Raw genomic sequence first — 21600 nt, 5'->3', positions numbered from 1 at the left:
CTTAATTTGCACAAGAACAAAGCTTTGTACCTCACATCTACCTGGCCTTGGCAGTTGTCTCAGTATGGATATTTACCTTATTTCAGGAGACTAGCAACTCTGAATGCTTATCTATCTGCAGTCTGTCCTTGGACATTTGAGAAGTATCTCAGATTTAAAAAAAAAAATGCTTTTGTCTGGAGATGCCCCTGGTCAGATGCTTGCTAATGGAGATAATTACAGAAAGGTAGACTTCTGAGTCTAAAGCCAAACAGGGGGATCAAAAGCCTGAAAAAAGGAGGTCTTGACTGTGACTGTTGTCAACACAGTTGGGGGATGTTATCCAAATACTCCAATTGTATAGGGGAAATTGTGCCCAATAAATGATCAATCACACTGTTAGAAGTTCTTGAGAAAAGAATCAAATGAGAAAACTATATTAGCATACAAGTAATTCATTGCAGGAAACAGCTAGTATTCAAAAGCCAGAACCACCAATACTCCTTGAGTTTTGGCTTTATCCTCTGGAAGAGCCCTGCTCTGTCAGGTATTAGCTTTTGCCATTGTCAGCTGAATTCCTACTTCATATTTCTGCGACTTGCAGCAATGTACACACACACACACACACACACACACACACACACACACACAAACACAACACACACAAATATAAATAAATGTACAAAAAGGGAAAGGGGAAGAAAAAAAAGAGAAAATCCTGCATTTCACAAAGACTACAAATTCATCCTCAAGCATCCATCCAACAAAGCTTTCTGAGTGCCCACTGTGATCCAAGGTCACAGTTCAGGGGCTCTGGAACTATAGAGCTGGAAAGATAACTCAGTGGATAAGAACACTTGCTGCTCTTACAGAGGACCTGAGAGGGTAGCTCACAACTCTCTAAAACTCCAGCGGATCTATCGTCCTCTTCTGGCCTCTATGGACCCTGCATTCATGTGCACAGATACATGTATACTGGTTTTTTGAGACTGGGTTCCTCCATTTTTGAGCTGTTCCTCCAGGACAGCTCTGACTGTCCTGGAACTTGCTCTGTAGACCAGGCTGGCCCCAAACTCACAGAGATCCACCTGCCTCCGCCTCCCAAGTTCTGGGATTAAAGGTATGTGCCACCTCCACCTGGCAAGAAAATAAATCTTAAATAGAAAGAAAGAAAGAAAGAAAGGAAGAAAGGAAGGAAGGAAGGAAGGAAGGAAGGAAGGAAGGAAGGAAGGAAGGAAGAAAGAAAGAAAGAAAGAAAGAAAGAAAGAAAGAAAGAAAGAAAGAAAGAAAGAAAGGAAGAAAGAAAGAAAGAAAGAAAGAAAGAAAGAAGGAAGGAAAGGTTTCTTTATGAAGTCAAGGCTGGCCTCAAATGTACTTTGTAGCTCAGGCAGGCCTGGAACTTACTCTGTATCCTAAACTGGTCTTGACCTCTGCATCCTCCTGTTATGGCCTTCCAAGTGCTGGGAATCCAGGTATACATCACCATAACTGGGATGGAACAAACATTTGCTCTTTTTAAATTGTTTTATTTTATTACATTTTATTTATTTATGGAGGCTTTTGACATGTGTCATGTGTGGTAGTCAGAGGACATCTTTTGGGAGGTGGTTTTCTTCTTCCAGCATGTGATCAAACTCAGGTCATCACACTTCCCAGAAGGCACATTTACCCACTGAGCCCATCTTGCCAGCCCAAATATTTGCTCTTATTCAGTGTCCTTCCTCAGTACAGAAATAAAAGACATAGTGGATATAAGAAAAGAACAATGTTGATAGCCAGGCAGTGGTGGTGCATGCCTTTAATCCCAGCACTCAGGAGGCAGAGGCAGGTGAATCTCTGAGTTTGCAGTCAGCCTGGTCTACAGAGCTACAGTTCTGGGACAGCCAAGACTACACACAGAAACCCTGTGTCAAAAAGCAAAGAACAAAAACAAAGCTGGAAATAAACTATGGGACAAATATTTGGCACAAAAGATGTGGCTTCATCGCATCCAATTCTGCTCTGGTTTGTTTTTATTAGGACAAGACCTGGCTATGTAGCCCAGGCTGATCTGGAAGTCAGCATGTAACACAGGATGACTTTGAACCTCTGATCTTCCCATATCTATCTCCTCAGCAGTGAGGATCCCAGGCCCACAATTAACAGACAGAACTCATCATGTTTTTATGTTGGGGGCAATGAATATGGTTGTGGAGGTTCTCCCTCCTTTGTTTGGGCTCAGAACTATAATAGCTGAATTTGTCCAGAGGCTTTGGAGGTTATGTTTTGTGCTGATTTTATCCACAGAGTAATTCTAGTGTTTTCAGTCATTATTTACAAGTTATCCAATTTCCTTTTACTAAGCCTACTTTTATTTTGTTTCATGCATAGGTCTGAGTAAATTACCAGAAACCTTTTGTGTGCGTGTGTAGCTTAGTTGAACTCAGACACTGTGACATAACACCGAAGTCAGACTGTGGGAAACTCTTAATGAACAAATGACCCAGTTTCTTAAATAAATTGAAAAAAGGGGGATGGAAAATAGAAGAGAAACAGACTCAAAGGGATTAAGAGAATGTCGGTCCTCCATGGCTGAGAATGTCACAGCTTGCAGCCACTGGGGAAAACAGTCTGGTTATTTCTTTAATGTTAAGCATATACTTTGCATGTAACCTAGCATTCCCACTCCCTAGGAGTCTGCTAGAGAGAAACAAAACCACATGTGAAAGGCTCCACACCGTGACTCACAAAGTCAATGTTGGAAAGCAATCCATGTGTCCATCAGCAGTGGGTGGATGTTTTAGAAATCCGTGCAAGGCCAGGGAGACTGTCCAGCGGCTAAAAGCACTAGTGTAAGCCAGTGGGTCTGAGTTTGATCCTTGGAACCCACCAAACAAGCTGGACGCAGTGGTGTGCATCCTTAATCCCAACACTCCTGAGATGAGCTGAAAGACAGACAGCAGAATCACCGGGAAGCTCCAGGATTGCCTGGAGCATGCATCGTAGCAGCAGAGGCAAGCTGTGCACGTACTGTCTGCTGGACATCACGACTGCACTCACAAACTTACAGCAGCTGTGGTTTCTTGCACAAGACCTGAACAAGATGGGAGAAGGGCTCATGAGGTCCCTTCTTCCCTCAGGGGCTATTGGCAGTTAATAGTTGCTGGGGCTGGGTTGAGGGTGGTGGTGGCCATATTTCTCTGTGGTGTAGACATGGTAAGTTGTCTTTGCTGAATCAACTAACCGACCCCCACCCCCACGGCACTCCCAGCCCATGCTTAGGTCAGTAGTCCTAATTAAATGCAGTGAGCCAAAATGAAAATCAGAAAGTAGAAACAGAAGTAGGAGAGAGATTTGAGGAGATGGAAGTGTTTAGTGGAAGGGGAGGAAGGAAGAGAAGCTAACAGGAGGTGAGATTAAAGTGTGTTATATCTGCATGAAATTGTGAAAAGCACCAGTTTTTAATCTGTGGAATATTCACCCAGTAAAGTATTCTCAGCCACATAACGGATTAATTGCTAACACATGCAACATGTACGAACTCCCAAAACTTGTTCTTAGAAAGCAGCCAACAGGGACTGGGGAAATGGCTCATAAGCATGGGGAACTGAGTTCGATCCCCAGCACCCATGTAAAAACCAGGCAAGGTGGCACACATCTGTAACCCCATCACTGGAATGGGGATGGAGACAGGCAGATCCCAGGGACTCTCTGGCCAGCTAGTCTGGCTGATAAGTGAGCTCCAGGTTCAGCGAGAGGCATTGTTTCAAATGAAGAGCATGTACCACCTTTCCTTCACTGTTATGTGGGTTACAGGGATGGAGTTCAGGTCATGAGGCTGGCACAGCAAGTGCCTGTACCCACTGAGCCATCTTGTTGGCCCTCTGATATATATGTGTGTGATGTCTGTGTATTGTGTGTGTCCATGGCAGGTGTGGAGGCCGCAGATCAGTAGCGTGTCTTCTTCACTCACTTCTGGCTTCCTCACCCCACCTTGTTTTGTTTTTGTTTGTTTGTTTGTTGATACACTGTTGCTCTCTGAGCCCCCATCCGACAAGGATGCTGGCCAGTGAACTCCAGGGATCCGCCAGCCCCTTCCTCCTAGTGCCTGGTACAGACACACACCACACATACCTACCTGGCTTTTGTGTGAATACTGAGAGTCTAAACTCATCCTCAGGGGTGCCGACAGAGCCATCCTGGTCCCTACTCCTTTGGTCTCCTGTAGCACAGGTTGGCCTCTGATTGGCTGCACAGCTGAAGGAAACCTTGAATTCCAGCATCCCTGCCTCCACATCTCCAGTGTTAAGATTACAGGCCTGAGCCACCTCACTGGGCTCTTTTGTGTATTTTAAATGTTCCCACCGCTAAAGGTTTTAAAAGATGAAAAGAAGACAAAAGACGCCCTGCCAGAGCTCTCCACAGGTCACCAAGGGAATCGTCAGAACAAGGCTGTGGCCAGCCTTTCCTTTTGCCTGCTCAGCACCCCCTCCTCCTTCAGCTAACAGCAACCAGACTTTGCTTCGAGCCTGGGCCAGCCCTCTGTGGGTAGCCCGGAGGGGCTGCGTGCTAAAGCGCCTGTCCACTTTCCACCTTTGGAGGGGTCCTGTCTCAGAACCTCCACTGAGAAAAGCGGCCTCTCCCCACTGGAGACTGATGCAAGGAACGGAAACCTCGGAGCTGATTAATCCCAGAAGGGCATCCTCAGTGGCCGGCTGTGGGAATTGCTGCTGAAAATCTCACAGCAACCTTGGCTCCAGCCTCTTCCAGAGCCTGGATGTTGGCTCTTCTGTGACTACCCAGTATCAGGCCAATGAATTCCCCTTTTGTTTAAATTGGCTGGGCTGGATTTCCATGGCCCCAAACCAAAGCACCCTCAGCCATCCCCAGTTCCATGTTACCTTCCCTGTCTAGGACTCCTATAAACTCAGAACCCCTGGTGGGGGTGGGGTGGGGGCGTTCACACAAGGCAGAGAGTCTGGGAATGTGGCTTGGTTGGTAGAGCACTTGCTCAACATGTAGCACATCCCTGAGTTCAATCCCCAGCACCTATAAATCAGGCATGCCAATGGAGACTTGTAATCCCAGCTCTCAGGGAGATGAGAACAGGAAGATCCGAAGCTCACCTTCAAGCTCAAAGCCAGTCTGGGCTACACAAAACCCTGCCTCAACAAAACAAAATACAGAATAAAATGGACACAGATCAACCTGATTCACCCCCAAAGTGGGAACATATACAATGGGAGGAAGCAAGCAGCCACCTCTTAGACCCCACTCTGATAAAACACAAACGGAGAGGTGAACAAGACAGAAGCATGGATCAGCACAGAGAACCCTCATTGACTTATACCCCACTGCCCATTAGAGATAGACTGGACTGGAGAGATGGCTCAATGGTTAAGAGCACTGGCTGCTCTTCCAGAGGACCTGGGTTCAATTTTTAGCACCACAGGGTGGCTCACAACCATCTATCTGTAACTCCAGTTCTAGGGGATTCCATGCCCTCTTCTGGCTTCGGCAGGCATTGCACAAACATAGTGTATAGACACACGTGCAGGTAAGGCAGCCATAGACATTTTTAAAAAGGCAGGAGTGGTTTAAAAGAAATCAGTTGACAGGACTGATGAGATGGTGAGATGGGTAGAGGACATTGATTGTTGCCAAGCTTGATGACCTGACTTCCACCCCTGGGATCCACATGATGGAAGGAGAGAACTGACTCCCACAAGTTGTTCTCTGTTCTCTACATGTTCATGTCATGGCACGAAACAAACAAACAAACAAATAATGTAATTTAAAAAGCAAATAGCAGAAATTTCTCACTTAAAACAATAGGAACATGCCACGTGGTAGTGATGGCACATGCCTCTACAGGAAGATCTCTGTGAGTTCGAGGCCAGCCTGGTCTACAGAGTGAATTCGAGGACAGGCTCCAAAGCTACACAGAGAAACCCTGTCTTGGAAAACAAAACAAAACAAAACAGGAATATAGGGGCTGGAGAGATTCAGCAGTTAAGAGCAATGGCTACTCTTCCAGAGGACCCAAGTTCAATTCCCAGCACCCACATGGCAGCTCACAAGTGTCTGTAATTCCAATTCCAGAGAATCCATCACCCCCACACAGACATACATGCAGGCAAAACATCAATGAATATACAAATAAATAAATGCACATAAAAATAAATAAATCTTAGGATAACAATCACAGTTGGATGCCACTGACTTTTCATTTTTTTCTTTGTTTTTTTCTTAGTTTTATTTGTGCATGTGTGTGTGTGTGTGTGTGAGAGAGAGAGAGAGAGAGAGAGAGAGAGAGAGAGAGAGAGACTACGAATGAATACCACATACATACTGGAATCCACAAAGCCCTGCAGAGGCATTAGATCTCCTGGAACTGCTGATGGGGAGTCCTTGCTCCTAAAACTTCCAGCTCAGTAGCACTAGGAGCCATTCTGCAGCTGGGTCCTTCCCACTGCACCGCTGTGCCTGTGGGGTCTGCACCAACCCGGGCAGCCCAGGATACTTTGCTTCACATCTCCATCTAAGCTGAGTGTAGACTTCCTCGGGTTGCTTCCACGGTCACCATCAGTAGCATATAGTCTGGGTGCTGAGCGAGAGCATGAAACATGAACCCTGCCTTGACTCCCCTCCTGGAATCCCTGTGTTATCCCATAATGAGTTGGGCTGGACTCCTACGGTACCACAACATGGCAGAGTCCAATTTCTACATGCCCCTCCCTTCCCCGAGGTAGGATCTCACTCCTTAGCCCTAGCTACACTGAAACTTACTATGTATCTCAAACTCATGGATGACCTTCCAGTTCACCGTCCCAAGAGCGTTTTAAAATGACAAGCCCAAGTCACTAAGCTCAGTACGGAACCTGACTTCTGAGGCTGTGTCATAAAAGACCTGTGGCCCCTCTTCACTCACTTCACTACCCAATCTCTCTCTGAACGTGTGCGTGTGCGTGTGTGTGTGTGTGTGTGTGTGTGTGTGTGTGTGATATTATATAGGTATATGTTTGTGTATAATGGTAGGAACACATGTGGCATGGCAGAGTTGTGGCAGTCAGGGGACAACCTAGTGCACTGGTCCTCACCTTTCACCTTGTTTGCGACAAAGTCTCCTTGTTTTCACTGGTGCATATGGCAGGATGGCTGGTCTTCAAGCTTCTTGGGAGGCTCCTGTCTCATCTCCTATCTTGCCGTACCAGCACCGGGTTTACAGATGCACCCTATCAGATCTGGCTTTACAGAATTCTGGGGATTTGAACTCAGGTCCTCACACTTGTGTGGCAAACATGTTACCCACTGAGCCATTTCTATAGTCTCCCTCTTCACTCTTGCTTGCATTTTTCACTCAGGAGTCAGCAGCTGGCTGCCACAGTGGAGAGATCACATGGCCTCCTTCTGAAAACAACACAGCCTGTAGACCAAGCCTCCACGGTCAAGCAAACTTTAGAAGTGGGGAGCCCTGGCCAATATGCTGATTCAACTTATTGCCAAACCCACCTACCAAGGTCATTCCTGAATCCCTGACTCTTAGGGACAGTGAGATGAGCTATACTTATTGCTTAAGATTTTTGGAGCTGAATGAGGTGGCTCATGCTTATAATCCTGGCACTTGGTAGAGGCAGGAGGAGTGGACTTTAGGACAGCCATGGCCCCCATCCTGAAGTATGAGAAGGAAAAGGGAGAGGAGGATGGGAAGGGAAGAAAGTATTATTATTGGTTTTTTTTTTTTTTTTTTTTTTTTAAGACTCATTGTGTAGCATTGGCTGGTCTGAGCAAACCATGTAGATCAAGCTGACATCAAACTCACAGAGATCCACCTGCTTCTGCCTCCTGAGTGCTGGGATTAAAGGTGTGTGCTACCGTGCCTGGCAAACTTGGTGTGGTGACATGTACCTACTCTCCCACCACTCAAGATGCATAGGCAGGTGCATTGAGAGTTTCAGGCTAGCCTGTGCTATAGATCAAGACCCAGTCTCAAAAAGGAAAAAAAAAAAAAAAAAAAAAAAAAAGGAGGCTGGAGAAATGGCTCAGTGGTTAAGAAAAGGGACTGCTCTTGCAGAGGACCCAAGTTCAGTTCCTAGCACCCACATCAGACAGCTCACAACAGCCTGCAACTCCAGTTCCATGAATCCAATGAGCACATGCATAAACACACACACACACACACACACACACACACACACACACACACACACACACGGGGGGGGGGTGGCAGGGGGAGGGAGAGAGAAGAGAGGAGAGAAAAGAAGAGGAGAGGAGAGGAGAAGGGAGGGGAAGGGAGGAAGGAGGAGAGGAGGAGGATTTTGAAGTCTTGCATGGTATGGAGGGGTTGAGGTAGGAGGGTTGAGATTTTGAAGCTAAAAAGCAGAAGAAAGGGAAAAATAATTTTGAAGATAACTGTCACACAAAAACACCGACACCCAGTTCTCCCTTTGTCTGAGTTCCAACATATTCTGGCAAGGGTATTTTCCCCTCGTGCCTTGGTTTGAACACGTGTCCTGTAGCACTGGAGTCAGACATCTCTTGAGCCAGTGTTTCAAACATTCATTTGAGTTCTAAATGCAGGGTAACTTTAAAGGAACACAAGTGAGCAGCAATGAGGAACGAGCTGAATAGGATTTTCAGGCTGTTCTCTAACAGGTAAGGAGTGTTTCTGCAGTGGGTTTTTCTGTGTCTCACACATGGGGGCAGTGCACACACACCTGGGGGGGCACATGTATATGTACATGGGGGAAACATGTGCACACACTTTGACCTCTGTCTTTTTAGTAACACATTTGTCAATTCTTTACAGAAATTATTTCCCTCTGGTTTTTGTGTGATGTAACATCCTAGGGTCTCCCTGAACAGTCAGGAAGTAACACCGTACATGCCAGAAGGTTCTGAAAAGCAGGACATGACATCTAGCAGACAGGAAAAGGAGGGGTCAACAAGAAGGTTGAAGCATGGCTTCAGCTCCCCATTTTAGGGTGAGAGTATGGAGTGGTGGTTTCTAAACATGGAGGGCTCAAGCTGAGGGTGCAGCTCATTGGCAAGGTTTTTGTCCAGCATGCACAGGGCTCTGGGTCTCATCCCTAGCAACACACCATACATACACACACACACACAAACACACACACACACACACACACACACATGCGTGCACATACACACATACAACCATGTATGCACACATAAAAAATTAAAAAGCTAAAAAAAAATTAAAAAGCTGAGTGTGGCATTCTAGCACTTAGAGGCTGAGGCAGGGGGATTCTGGATTCCAAACCATCCAGGGCTAAACTCAAAGAGCCAAAAATAGAGCACTGACAACAAACTGAAGAAACCATTTTATCCAAGTCTGCCTTAGTGAGACAATGAGTTCATTGGGGTTTCCATAGGAGTACGGGTGAGAGGGGGGTCCCTTCCAAGAGCCTGGGTAAGGGGGTTCTCACAGAAACATGAGCCCTCATAAGTGTCTGGGTGGCTCAGGAAGCTGTGTCATGGAAGGCCCATCCCAGTCCATCTCTGGGCTCCCAGTGCTACACCTCTGAAGTGTGTCCTCTTCCCCAGGGAGGACTCGATGCTTATGTAACCTCTGTCAGGGAAAGGTGATGTTGGGGAGTCTGGTACCACACCACTGAGTTCTGTGAGTCTCCCCACTGCCCCCTACAAGGGACGTTTCCTTCTGAAGAAAACAGCTTTGCAACTCAGAGACTGGAGGCCTCTGAGCTGCAGGCCAGCCTGCCAGATGCAGACAGAAAATAAGGAAGAGAACCAGTCATGGTGACATATGCCTTTAATCCCAGCACTCAGGAGACAGAGGCAGAGGCAAGCAGATTTCTGGGAGATCGAAGCCAGCCTGGTCTACATAATGAGCTCTAGACCAGCCAGGGGCAACACAGTGAGACCCTGTCTAAAAAACAAAAACAAAACAAAAAAAAAAAAAAAATGGGGAGCGGGATGGATGTGGCTTACTTTGTAGAATGCTTGCCTAGCACACACAAACTATTGGTTGGATCCTCGGCACTATGTAAATTTTATGGTGGGCATGCCTGCCATCTTAGCAAGAGGGTCAGAGGTTCAGGGCTATCCTTTGCTACATAACAAGCTGGAACCTACCTAGCCTGGGCTATACAAGACTTTCTCTCAAATATGAAAGAAGAAAAGGAACATAGGTATTGAAGACGAGAATAAGGAGGAAAGGAGGGGGGAGGGTCGCAGGGCCTGGTGGGACTTGGTACAGTGACATACTCTTCATTTGTCCTGACCACGTGGCCACTAGTCACAGGTGTCTGCTGGGCCTTTGAAGTGTGGCTCATGCCATGGAAAGGTGGAATTGTTTTTGTTTTTTTTAAAAAGATTTATTTATTTATTATGTATACAGTATTATGCCTGCATGTATGCCTGCAGGCCAGACGAGGGCACCAGATCTCATTACAGATGGTTGTGAGCCACCATGTGGTTGCTGGGAATTGAACTCAGGACCTTTGGAAGAACAGCCAGTGCTCTTAACCTCTGAGCCATCTCTCCAGCCCAAAAAGTGGAATTGTATTCCATTTCCATTACAATGTCATTTTAAGCAGCGCTTTGTGGCTAGTGACGTCCGAACTTGATAGCATAGCTCTTAAGCCGTATTTGGGGTTTATCAACACATATGCTCCAGGTTCTTAAAAAGAAAAATGTTAAGTGAAGGTGAGATTTAAGTAAAGTTATTTGTGTGTGTGAGAGAGTTTTTGTTTGTTCCCCCGCCCCCACTTCCTTCCTTTCTCCTTCTGCCTCCTCTCTCTTCTTTCCTCCAGACAGGATTTCATGTAGCTTGGCTTATGCTGTTCTGGGGGAGGAACTCGGGATTTCATGCATGCCAAGCAAGCACTCTACCCTCTGAGTCTCATCCTCAGCCCCAGTAAAATTCCTTTTAGTGCAAAGCTCTGTGTGTGTTGGGGGAGGGGTGTAGTGCTGGACTTGAACTCAGAACCTTGTGCATGCCTGGCAAATGTTCTACCACTGAGCTACATCTCCAACCCCGTTCTCCCTCCTTTTGACAACTATACAAAGGTGTAAATTGTCATGGTGAATATCTCTCTAGCCCTTCCTGCCAGTTCCTAAGTGTCACTTTGTGGTCAGCTTGTCCCTAGACCTCCAGCTGATGCCAGCTGCTGCCAGCCACTCCTCTATGTCATATTGTTGTGCTTCTACCTGAAGGTCACAGAAACCACATGGAGTGCCCCGGGATTCAGCCATGCAGTTCTGAGGTTCTGTGAATCCATATTTGCTACAGTATACTCCTTTGCGTAATATGGTGCTACACTTTGTTTTTTTTGTTTGTTTGTTTTTTGTTTTTTTGTTTTTCGAGACAGGGTTTCTCTGTGTAGCTTTGCGCCTTTCCTCGAACTCACTTGGTAGCCTAGGCTGGCCTCGAACTCACAGAGATCCACCTGGCTCTGCCTCCCGAGTGCTGGGATTAAAGGCGTGCGCCACCACCGCCGGCGGTGCTACACTTTGTTAATTCAGATGTGGTTGGGTTGCTTCCTGCTTGGGGTGATTATGAATTAATAGTAATTGCAATATTTGCCTGCAGGTTGTTGGGTCAACAACACAACTTGTTTTCTTTTCTTTCTTTTTTTTCTCTTTTTGTAGTGTGGCAGAATAAGTAATCCATTACTGAGCCACACCCCAGCCCCTCACTGGGGGATTCTAGGCAGGTGCTCTACCACTGAGCCACACCCCAGCCCCTCACTGGGGGATTCTAGGCAGGTACTCTACACTGGATCACACCACAGCCCCTCATTGGGGCATTCTAGGCAGGTGCTCTACCATTGACCTACACTTTTTACCATGTTTTTTTGAGACAAGGTCTCTCTGTGCCTATCTGGCTGTCCTGGAACTCACTTTGTAGACCAGGTTGACCTTTAACTCAGAGATCTGGCTGCCTCTGCCTCCCAAGTGCTGGGTTTAGGCATGTGCCACCACCACTAAGCTATCTTTTTTTTTTAATTTTTAAGACAGATTTTTCACTAGGTAACTCAGGTTGGCCTAGAGTTTACTATCCTGCTTCAGTCTCCTATGTAACTCCAGGCCTCTACCACCAGGCCTGACTTCAGTACAAATTTTTGTTTGGCAGGGGCATGGGGGTGTGTGTGACAAATATCTTGAAATGTGAATGTTGTTTATGTGTGTGTATTTTATGTGTGTATGGTATATGGCCGTATGTGTGAAGGCATATGTGCCTGCAAATACATGGAGGCCAGAGAAGGACATCAGGCATCCTGCTCTGTCATTCTACATCTTATTCCCTTGAGATAGGGTCTCTCCCTGAACCTGGGGCTAGGCTGGCAGCCAGCAATCCCCAGGGATCCTCCTACCTCTACCCTGGCAGCACTGGGGTTATGGGTTTAAGCATGGCCACATTCAACTTTTTAAATGAGTACTGGGGATTCAAACTCAAGTCTTTAGGCTTGCACAGAAAACATTCTTATTCACTATCTCCTCTGTCTTTGACTGTAGTTATAAGAAACTGCCAAGCAGCTCACCACTGTCTGTATTAACTCCAGTTCCAGGGGATCTGACACCCTGACACAGAAACACAGGCAGGGGAGACACCAGTGCACATGCAATAAAAATGAATCTTAAAAAATTTTAAAAAATGAAAAGAAACTGCTAACTGTTTTCAAAGCGGTACTGCCTCTGTGCATTGCATCGGCAACCTGGGAATGTTCCAATTATTCCCCATTCTCATCACCTATGTCGATTTTGTGGGCTTTGGAAAGAAGTGTGAAGAGATATGTAGTAATAGTCATTGTGATTTTAATTTGCTTCCTAATGATCTTAAGCATCTCTATGCTTTTGTTTAGATTTTTGTTTAGATTTTACTTATTTTTTATTTTATGTATGTGAGCGGTTTGTCTCTATGTATGTCTGTACACCATGTGTATGCACTACCTGTGGATGCCAGAAGATGGCATCAAATCTTCTGGGACTGGAGTTACACATGGCTGTAAACCATCATGTGGGTGCTGGAAATTGAACTCAGATCCTCTGGAGGAATAGCCAGTGCTCTTAACCACTGAGTCAGCCCTAGAATTTTTAAAGATGATTTTTTTTGTTAATGTAGTTATTTCTTTTGAAAAATTTAGTGTGTGTGTGTGTGTGTGTGTGTGTGTGTGTTCCCTGTATGCATGCAGGTGCACATGCCATAGCACACATGTGGAGCTCAGAGGACAATTTTTCAGGACTCAGTTCTCACCTTCTACCCTGGGAAGGAAATTTTTCTATTGTTTCTTCTGCTTCCTGGCTGGTCTGTGAGCTGCTGGCCAGCTTGTCTGTCTCTGCCTCCCATCTCTCTAGGAATGCTGGGATTAAAGACACACACTCCCACACCAGGCTTTTTTAATGTGGCCCCTAGGGGTCAAACTATGGTGGCTAGGCTTGCACAGCAAGTGTGTTACCTGCTCCTCGTATGCCTGCTTCCTACCCAAATATCTTCCTCAAAGACATGCCTGTTCATATTCTTTGTGGGGTTTTTGTTGTTTTGTTTTGTTTGGATAGTTTCTCCAGCTACTTTACTACCTCTTTGACCCAGCCTCAAACATCTCCCTGGGCTGGGGGTGGAGGGGTGGGGGTGTAGCTCAGTCGGTAGAGTGCTTGCTTAGCACACACAAAGCCCTGGGTTCCAGCCCTCCCACCTCACGAGCTGGGTGTGGGGCCGCATGCTCGCAATTCCAGGCAATTCCAGCACTGAGGAGGTGGAGGTGGGGGGCCAATAGCAAGAGTTCAGGGTCCTTCTTGGCCACATAGTAAGTTTGAAGCCAGCCTGGGCTACATGATATCCTGTCTCAAAGAAGTGAAAATAACTAACTAACTAAATAAAACCATCAGCCAATACAGCAGTTTTCTTGTGGACAGCTCTGTAACAGGAGTTAGGTCTGCTTCTTTTGGATCCTGCTGAGAGCTCTGAGGTTTTGCTGAAGGTAAGGTGCTAGGGATTGTGGGGGCTCTTTATTGGCAGCAGGCCTTTTCTCTTTTCTTTATAGAGTGCAAGCTTTGTCAGACAGCTTAAGCAGGTCCTCTAGACCCAAAAGGATCCAGAGAAGAATTCAGCTTCCCACATTTTCATTGTTCAAGGGCCCTTTTTAAAACGGGCTCTTTTCTTGCCCTCTCTATGGTAGCTGTCAATATAGCCAATGAATCACTGTGTAAGGAAAAAAGGAATCGCAGACAATTAAATAGATGTCTAGACTTGCCAAGGTCAGTGTGAGCTGACTTTGAAAGCTCTTGATATCATTACTATACGGTTTCTTCCTCCTCGATAGAGGAGGAGAAGGAAGAAGAGAAACAAAGAGAGAGGGGTGGAGGGGGGGGAGAGAGAGAGAGAGAGAGAGGAATGAAGGAAAGAGACAGAGGGAGGGAGGGAGGAAGGGAAGAAGGAAGGAAGGGAAGGAGGAAGGGAGGAAGGAAGGAAGGGAGGGAAGGAAGGAAGGAAGAAAAGAAAAGAAAAGAAAAGAAAAGAAAAGAAAAGAAAATTATCTTTTGTTTTTTCCTGCTTCAACCTCTTCTGTTGTGTGACTGGCCTTGAACTTTTGGCCATTCTCCTGCCTCTGCCTCCCAAATACTAGGATGTCTGGCATACACCACTACATCCAGTTACCAAATCCTTATAGGACCCAACACACCCCTCCTGTCCTCTTTAGCCTTGTCTGGTTCAGCTATATTGATATAAAACATACAGAAATATGTTATATTAGCCACTTCTAAGTGTGTGGTTCAGTGGCACTGAAATGTCCACATTAGGACTGGGGAGATGGTTCTGGGGGTAAGAAGAGCATTTGCTGTACAGGAATGGGGACCGGAGTTCAAATTCCCAGCACCAAACTTAGGCATGGCTGGACACACACTTATCACCCTAGTACTGTGGGGACTGGGGCAGGAGATGGCTGGGGCTCGCTAGCCACCAAGACAGCTCCAGGTTCGGTGTCTCAAGGAACAAAAGCAGACAGTCATAGAGCAGGAGCCCCAGCGTCCTTCGGCTTCTTCCCATGAACGAGTGGGGCGGGGTGCATGCCTGCACACACAGGTATACCTACATCACCCTTCCTTCCCCCCGACACACACACAAAATAAAAATTTTAAATTCACTTTGTGGTGCAACCATCAGGCCCATCGGGCTCAGTGGCTGGTAATTCCAGCCCTGAGGAGGCTGAAGCCGAAGGATCACCATGAATTCAAGACCAGCCTGAGCTACAAGAGGAATTCCAGATTAGCCTGGGCTACAAGTTAAGACCCTGTCTAAGGAAAGCCAGATAACAACAAGCAACGACTGTGCAGCCACCAACACTATCCACCTCAACTCTCGCCTTCTACACGGAAGTTCTGTCTCCACTGAAACACGAGTCCCTGCTCAGAGCCCTTGCCTCCCACCATTCTGTTGTTAGCCTCTGTGACCATGACCAGTCTTTGGGCCCTGTTGAAGTTTACGGTAGGAGCTGGGGCTGTAGCTCAGTTGGTAGAGTGTTTGCCTAGCATGCAGGAAGCCCTAGGGTTGAGCCCCAGCACTGCCCAAACTGGGCGTGGTGACACATACCTGCCGTCTTAGCACTCAGAGGTAGAGGCAGGAGGACTAGAAGTTTAAGGTCATCCTCAGCTACATGGTGAGTTCCAGGGCTACATAAGACCCTGTGTTTTTTCAGGTCTGGCTTTATTTCACTCAGCATTGTGTCATCAAGATTCGTCCACACTGCAGCAGGCATCACATTTTTTCCTTCCTTTTTCAGGCTAACTAATATTCCCTTAGATGTATGTGCAGTGTGTGTGTGTGTGTGTGTGTGTGTGTGTGTGTGTGTGTGTATGAATTCTTTTTCTTTTTCTTCCTTCCTTCCTTCCTTCCTTCCTTCCTTCCTTCCTTCCTTCCTTCCTTCCGTTTTTCAAGACAAGGTTTCTCTGTACAGTCCTGGCTGTTCTGGCTCTGTAGACCAGGCTAGCTTAAATTCTTGACTTCATTCCACATTCTAGCTATTGTGAGTAAAGCTGTCATGAACACACACACACCTTGCTTTCAGTTCTTTTAGATATGGCCAGAAATGAGATTCAGTGTCCTATGGTAACACAGAAGTTTCACACATATAAGTGCAGGGACATTATGTATGTACAGGTGTATGTGTGTGCACATGCCTATGGAGACAGGAAGACCTCAGGTGTCACCCTCAGAAATGACATCCACCTCCTATGAGACAGGGTCCCCCCTCTAAGGCTAGACTGGCCAACGAGCCCCAGGAATCCTCCTGCCTCCACCAACCCAGTGGTGGGATTACAAGCGCATGCCACCGTGCAGGCTTTTTTCTGTCTCCTGGGTTCTAGGAAACAAACTCTGGTCTTCGCGCTTTCACAGCCATCGCCCCACCATAACAGGTGGTTGGTTGTGGCAGGCTCTCACTATGTCACCTGGGCTGACCTAGTATTCTTGAGAGATTCTCCTGCCTCTGGTTCCTGAGCAATGGAATTACAGGTGTGTGCCGAACTTAAAAGAAAAAGTGTGTGTGTGTGTGTGTGTGTGTGTGTGTGTGTGTGTGTGTGTGTTCAATATTTCTGGAACCCTTGGTTTTTCCCCATCTTTTTCCTTACACCTGCTTTACCTAGTCGAGCAGTTTCCAAATCAGCATCCCACAGCCACTTTGACTGCTATTTTAGTCAAGTTCCACGGCATCCAGTAATGAGATAATTCCACAGAATCTATTTGATGGTCAAAGGAATTTATTCGGAGTTTAACTCACAACAAGAATAAAGGAGTTGGTCAAGGAATCCTGGAGGGGTGGGGCACGGTCCACCTCGGTTCTCAGGAGAGCTCTGCCTTGATCCACAGCACCAGCATTCAAGCCCACGAGGTAGCTGAGACAGAGAGCACAGGAGCACATATGTCATCCCAGGTCTTAAGGGGTTCCCGTCTGGGCCACGCCCGGCACAGGGGGCGGGGCAGGTACCTAGCAGTTACCTGCTGCCTCACTAGGGGCAGTGCTTCAGGGTAAGGCACAGACAACACCCCCTACAAACCAGGGTGACTCCACTACAAGCATATGGTGTGCTTCTCACCGCTCTTGGGGTCCTACACAGGCCTCCTTTCCTTCATCTAGTTCAGATGGATTGGCTGTTCTTTCCCTGATGCAGTGATCTTCTGTCCATCCCTCCTGGACACAGGACTTCCAGTGTTTAGCATGCACGTTCCTTGGCTGGAAGCCATCCACCCACACTTAGTCTCCAGCCCCAGCCAGTGTCAGCTCATCCTCTGGACTCCTGTTCAAGAATCCTCCCTTTGGGAAGAGGCTCCTTAGCTCTTCTGTCCTCTGCTCTCACTGTCCTCCCCCTCAATCAGGTTCTTTTGCCTCAGTTTCTCGAAGAGCATGTCCCTGAGCCAGGTCTGGTGGCTCAGGCATGTAATCCTACCTAGCTACTATGAAGGCTGAGCCAAGAGGAGCTCAGGTTCAAGGTCTGTCTAGGTTGCAGCATGAGAATAAAGCCAGTCTGGAGAATGAGGTGAAACCTGACTGAAAATGGAAAATACAAGATGTGGTGGCAGGCTGGCAAGACGGCTCGGCGGGTAAGGGGGCTTGCCACCAAGGCTGGGGATCCAAGTCTTATTCCCCAGGCCCCACATGGTGGAAGGAGAGTTGCCCTCTGACCTACACACACCTAATTAGTATAATATAATATAATATAAAATATAATGTTAAAGGGGTGGGACATAGCTCAGAGGCAAAGCACTTGCATGCACAAGGCCCTGGACTCAACTCTAGTACTAAAAAAAGGAAAAAGAAAAAGAAAATGAAAACCTGAGCAGAGCTTGATAGTGCACACTTGTAATTCTAGCTTTTGAAGGCAGAGGCAAGAGGACCAGGAGTTCAACTTAAGCTACAGAGCAAGTTTGAGGCCAGCCTGGGCTACAAGGGACCAGGTGTGAAACAAACAAACCCAACAGATGGAGATAAAACAAAGAAAAACCAAAACCAAAAACTTCTGTCCCTGGCCTCTCAAATATGCTGATCCCTAGTTGTAGCCTTTCTAAGAGCAGTTCTCAACCTGTGGGTTGCAACCCTCTTGACCCTGCCTATCAGAGCTCTACATTATAATTCATAACAGCAGCAAGATTACAGCTGTGAGGTAGCAACAAAAACAGTGTTTTTAGTTGGTGGTCAGCACAGCGCGAGGAACTATGTTAAAGGGTCCGCAGCATTAGGAAGGCTGAGAACCACCGGTTTATAACTGGGTGATTGGCTCTCCTGTTTGGGTCCAGAGTGGGAGCTAGGTAGGCAGGGGAGCTTCTGTTAGTTATGCCCGGCGTTGCCCCTCCTGGCTGGTGGTTAAGCCTCAGCGCTGCCCCTCGTGGCTGGTCGCCGCCCGCAGCGACCATGCCGTCGGAGCATCGTGCTGATTAAAAGAATCATAGCCATGGTTACCTTTTTAGAGCTTTATTGGGGGGGGGGTGGAGAGGGGAGAAAGAGAGAGAGAGAGAGAGAGAGAGAGAGAGAGAGAGAGAAACAGAGACAGAGAGACACAAAAGGGAGGGAGGGAGAGAGGGAGCCGACAGGAGGAAGGAGCGGAGAGGAGAGGGGACAGAGAGAGCCCACAGCGGGCTCACCCTCTTTATAGGCTGGGAAGCCAGCGAAGGCTGATGATGTAATTAAGGATCAAATCCTTACAGCTTCCCATCATAAGCAGACCAAATCTCCCTTCTACCTGTCCCCCCCCCCCCCCACACTCTGCCATGCACCCTACACATGCACCCTGTCAACACATACCCTGCATGGTTGTGAGCATTAGATTGATTAGTATGGGTCTTTAATTCATATCTGTATCTTCATTAGTCCTGAAGTTCACTGAAGGCAGGACCTACTTCTCTATTCTCATGATAATTATTTTTAAAAATTCTTTTATAGGGTTTCTCTGTGTAACAGTCCTGGGTGTCCTGGAACTCACTCTGTATACCAAGCTGGCCTTGAACTCACTGAGATCCACCTGCCTCTGCTTCCCAAGTGCTGGGATTAAAGGCACGCACCACCAAGGCTCAGCTTTACCTTTCTTGTTTGTTTTTAGAGACATGGTTTCTTTGTGTAGCTTTGCGCCTTTCCTGGAACTCACTTGGTAGCCCAGGCTGGCCTCGAACTCACAGAGATCCGCCTGCTCTGCCTCCCGAGTGCTGGGATTAAAGGCGTGCGCCACCACCGCCCGGTCTCAGCTCTACCTTTTTGTTATTGTTGTTTGCGAGGTTTTGTTTTTGTTTTGAGACAGCGATTCACTATGAATGTGGAGCTCACTGATTGGCTAGGCAGGCTGGCCAATGAACTCCAGCGATCTGTCTGTCTCCACCCTAAAGCACTGGGATTATAGAAGCTCTCAATGGGTTTTGAAGTCTGTGCTGGGGAATGAACTCCAGTCCTGGAGATGAACGAATCAGGCACTTTACCAACTGAGCCAGCTCCTTCACAGTTGTTATTAAGTGTGAGAAATCGCGCATGGGTGCGCATATGTATGTGTGTGTTCCTGGAGGAAGACTTGGCTAATTAGCATCCCAATGCAGAACCTTGAAGTTCTCAAGGGATGCACATGCTGCCAAATTCACCATTTAAATGTTTTCAACTACCGTCCATCTCTAGGGTGTCCATAGTCTCTAGGAACCTGCAGAGCTGTTCACCTTAAAAGGAACAAGGGAAATCAGGTGTGGTAGTGTACACCTGTGACTCCAGCAAGCATCTAGGAGCCTAAGCCAGGAGGGTCGCCAGTTGGAAGCCGGTCTGAGCTACATAGCCAGAGATCCTGTATGAAAAATTAATTAATTAATTAATTAAAAAGGCTAGGCTTGGTGGCATACACCTGTAATAGCCACACTTAGGAGACTGGAGCAGGAAAATCATGAATTTGCGGCCAGCCTGCTCTAGGTAGCCAAACCAGGCAGCTTGGGTATGAGATAGAGTCTCGGACAACAAAACAAGAATGGCTTAGTAGGTAAAGATGCTTGTCACCAAGCTCGACCTGAATTCCATTCTCAGAACCCACAGGGTAGGAGAGAATAGACCTGAAAGCTGTCCCTTCTAATCTACACACACACACACACACACACACGGTATGGTGGAGAACCACAAGTAAATACATAAGTGAATAAAATGTAATTTGCATCATTATAAACAAAAACAAAGCAAAACACAAAAAGAACAGCCGGTGCAGAAGCGATCGGCGATGAGCTGAGACCATCACAAGCATCCTTGGGCAACTGATCTGAGCCCCAGTAGGACACCCGTGAAAACGTGGTGAGTCAAACACCATCGCACGCACTTCGGGGTGGGAGGAGGGGGCTCTTTGACTCTCTGCCTCTCTGCACCCGCCCACCCCGAGGTGGAAGCTGCGCGCGCAGCGTCAGTGGTCCCTGCAGCGCCCGGGCTCCGCTCCTTGCCGTAATCCAGCCCGGGTTTCCGCGCGCGCCGCCCCGCCCCGTCCCGCCCCGCGCCGCCTCGGCCGCCGCCGGAGCCGCTCGGTGCTGCGCGAACATGGCCGAAGTCGGCGAGGACAGCGGCGCCCGCGCCCTGCTGGCGCTGCGCTCGGCTCCCTGCAGCCCCGTGCTGTGCGCCGCGGCCGCGGCCGCCGCCTTCCCGGCCACAGCGTCCCCGCCGCCGCCGGCGCAGCCTCCGCCCGGGCCGCCCGCGCTGCCCGCTGTGCCCGGCTCCGGCCCGGTGCCCTCCACCACCGCCACTGCCACCACCGCCGCGCCCGCTCTGGTGGCCGCGGCCGCCGCCTCCGTGCGCCAGAGCCCCGGGCCGGTCCTGGCGCGCCTGGAGGGCCGGGAGTTCGAGTTCCTAATGCGACAGCCCAGCGTCACCATCGGCCGCAACTCGTCGCAGGGCTCGGTGGACTTGAGCATGGGCCTGTCGAGCTTCATCTCCCGGCGCCACCTGCAGCTCAGCTTCCAGGAGCCTCACTTCTATCTGCGCTGCCTCGGCAAGAACGGTGTCTTCGTGGACGGGGCCTTCCAGAGGCGGGGAGCGCCAGCCCTTCAGTTACCCCAACAGTGAGTGCGGCGCCACCCCCGGGTCAACCTTCTCCGGATCTGGTCTCAATCTCCTGGCTACCCGCTGATCTCGACCCCGCCCGGCCTGGTCCCTTGTCACCCCCTGATCTCGACCTTGTCCGGTCTGAACCCCTGGTGACCTCCTGAGCTTGACTCCTGGCCTGGCCTCTGGGTCGTTCCCCCATCCCATCTCGTTTTTGCTAGGTCCTAGCCCCTGGTCACTCCCTACCCCATCTCGACCTGCCAAGAACTAGCCCCTCCAATCTCGACTCCACCCGGCTCTGATTACCTAAGTCATCTCCAGTCTTGACCCCACCTACCTCTGACCCGTTGGTTATACTGATCTCGATCCCACCTGGCTCCGACCCCCTGGCTACCCGGTTTCTCCACCCAGCTAAGCCTGATCCTTAAGTTACCGGTGATCTCGACCTTCACCTGGCTCTGACCCCGTGGTTATCTTGATGTTAATCACGACCCAACTAAGCCTGACCCCCGCCTGTTAACTCACTGGGTTCTGATTCCTGGGCGGGCCCTGATTGACTGGTAGGGCCAAACCCAGACCCAACTCAGCCTGAAACCCTCTGTCACCCCGACCCTGGACAGGC

At 48.3% G+C, this 21600-nt stretch overlaps 1 protein-coding gene across 1 annotated transcript in view; it reads left to right on the top strand.

Moving 5' to 3' along the window:
* Positions 1 to 20460: 20460 nt before the first annotated feature.
* Positions 20461 to 21600, top strand: part of Foxk1 (forkhead box K1) — a 60763-nt gene continuing 59623 nt past the window's right edge. The window contains exon 1 of the mRNA XM_028887410.2: positions 20461 to 20995. Within this exon, the coding sequence (XP_028743243.1) occupies positions 20478 to 20995 (518 nt within the window). The 5' untranslated portion in view covers positions 20461 to 20477. The remainder of the gene's footprint in view (positions 20996 to 21600) is intronic.

Source organism: Peromyscus leucopus, chromosome 23, assembly GCF_004664715.2.
Source record: "Peromyscus leucopus breed LL Stock chromosome 23, UCI_PerLeu_2.1, whole genome shotgun sequence".
Lineage (NCBI taxonomy): Eukaryota > Metazoa > Chordata > Mammalia > Rodentia > Cricetidae > Peromyscus > Peromyscus leucopus.
Note: the sequence above shows the minus strand (reverse complement) of the source record. Positions and strands in the feature narration are given on the sequence as shown.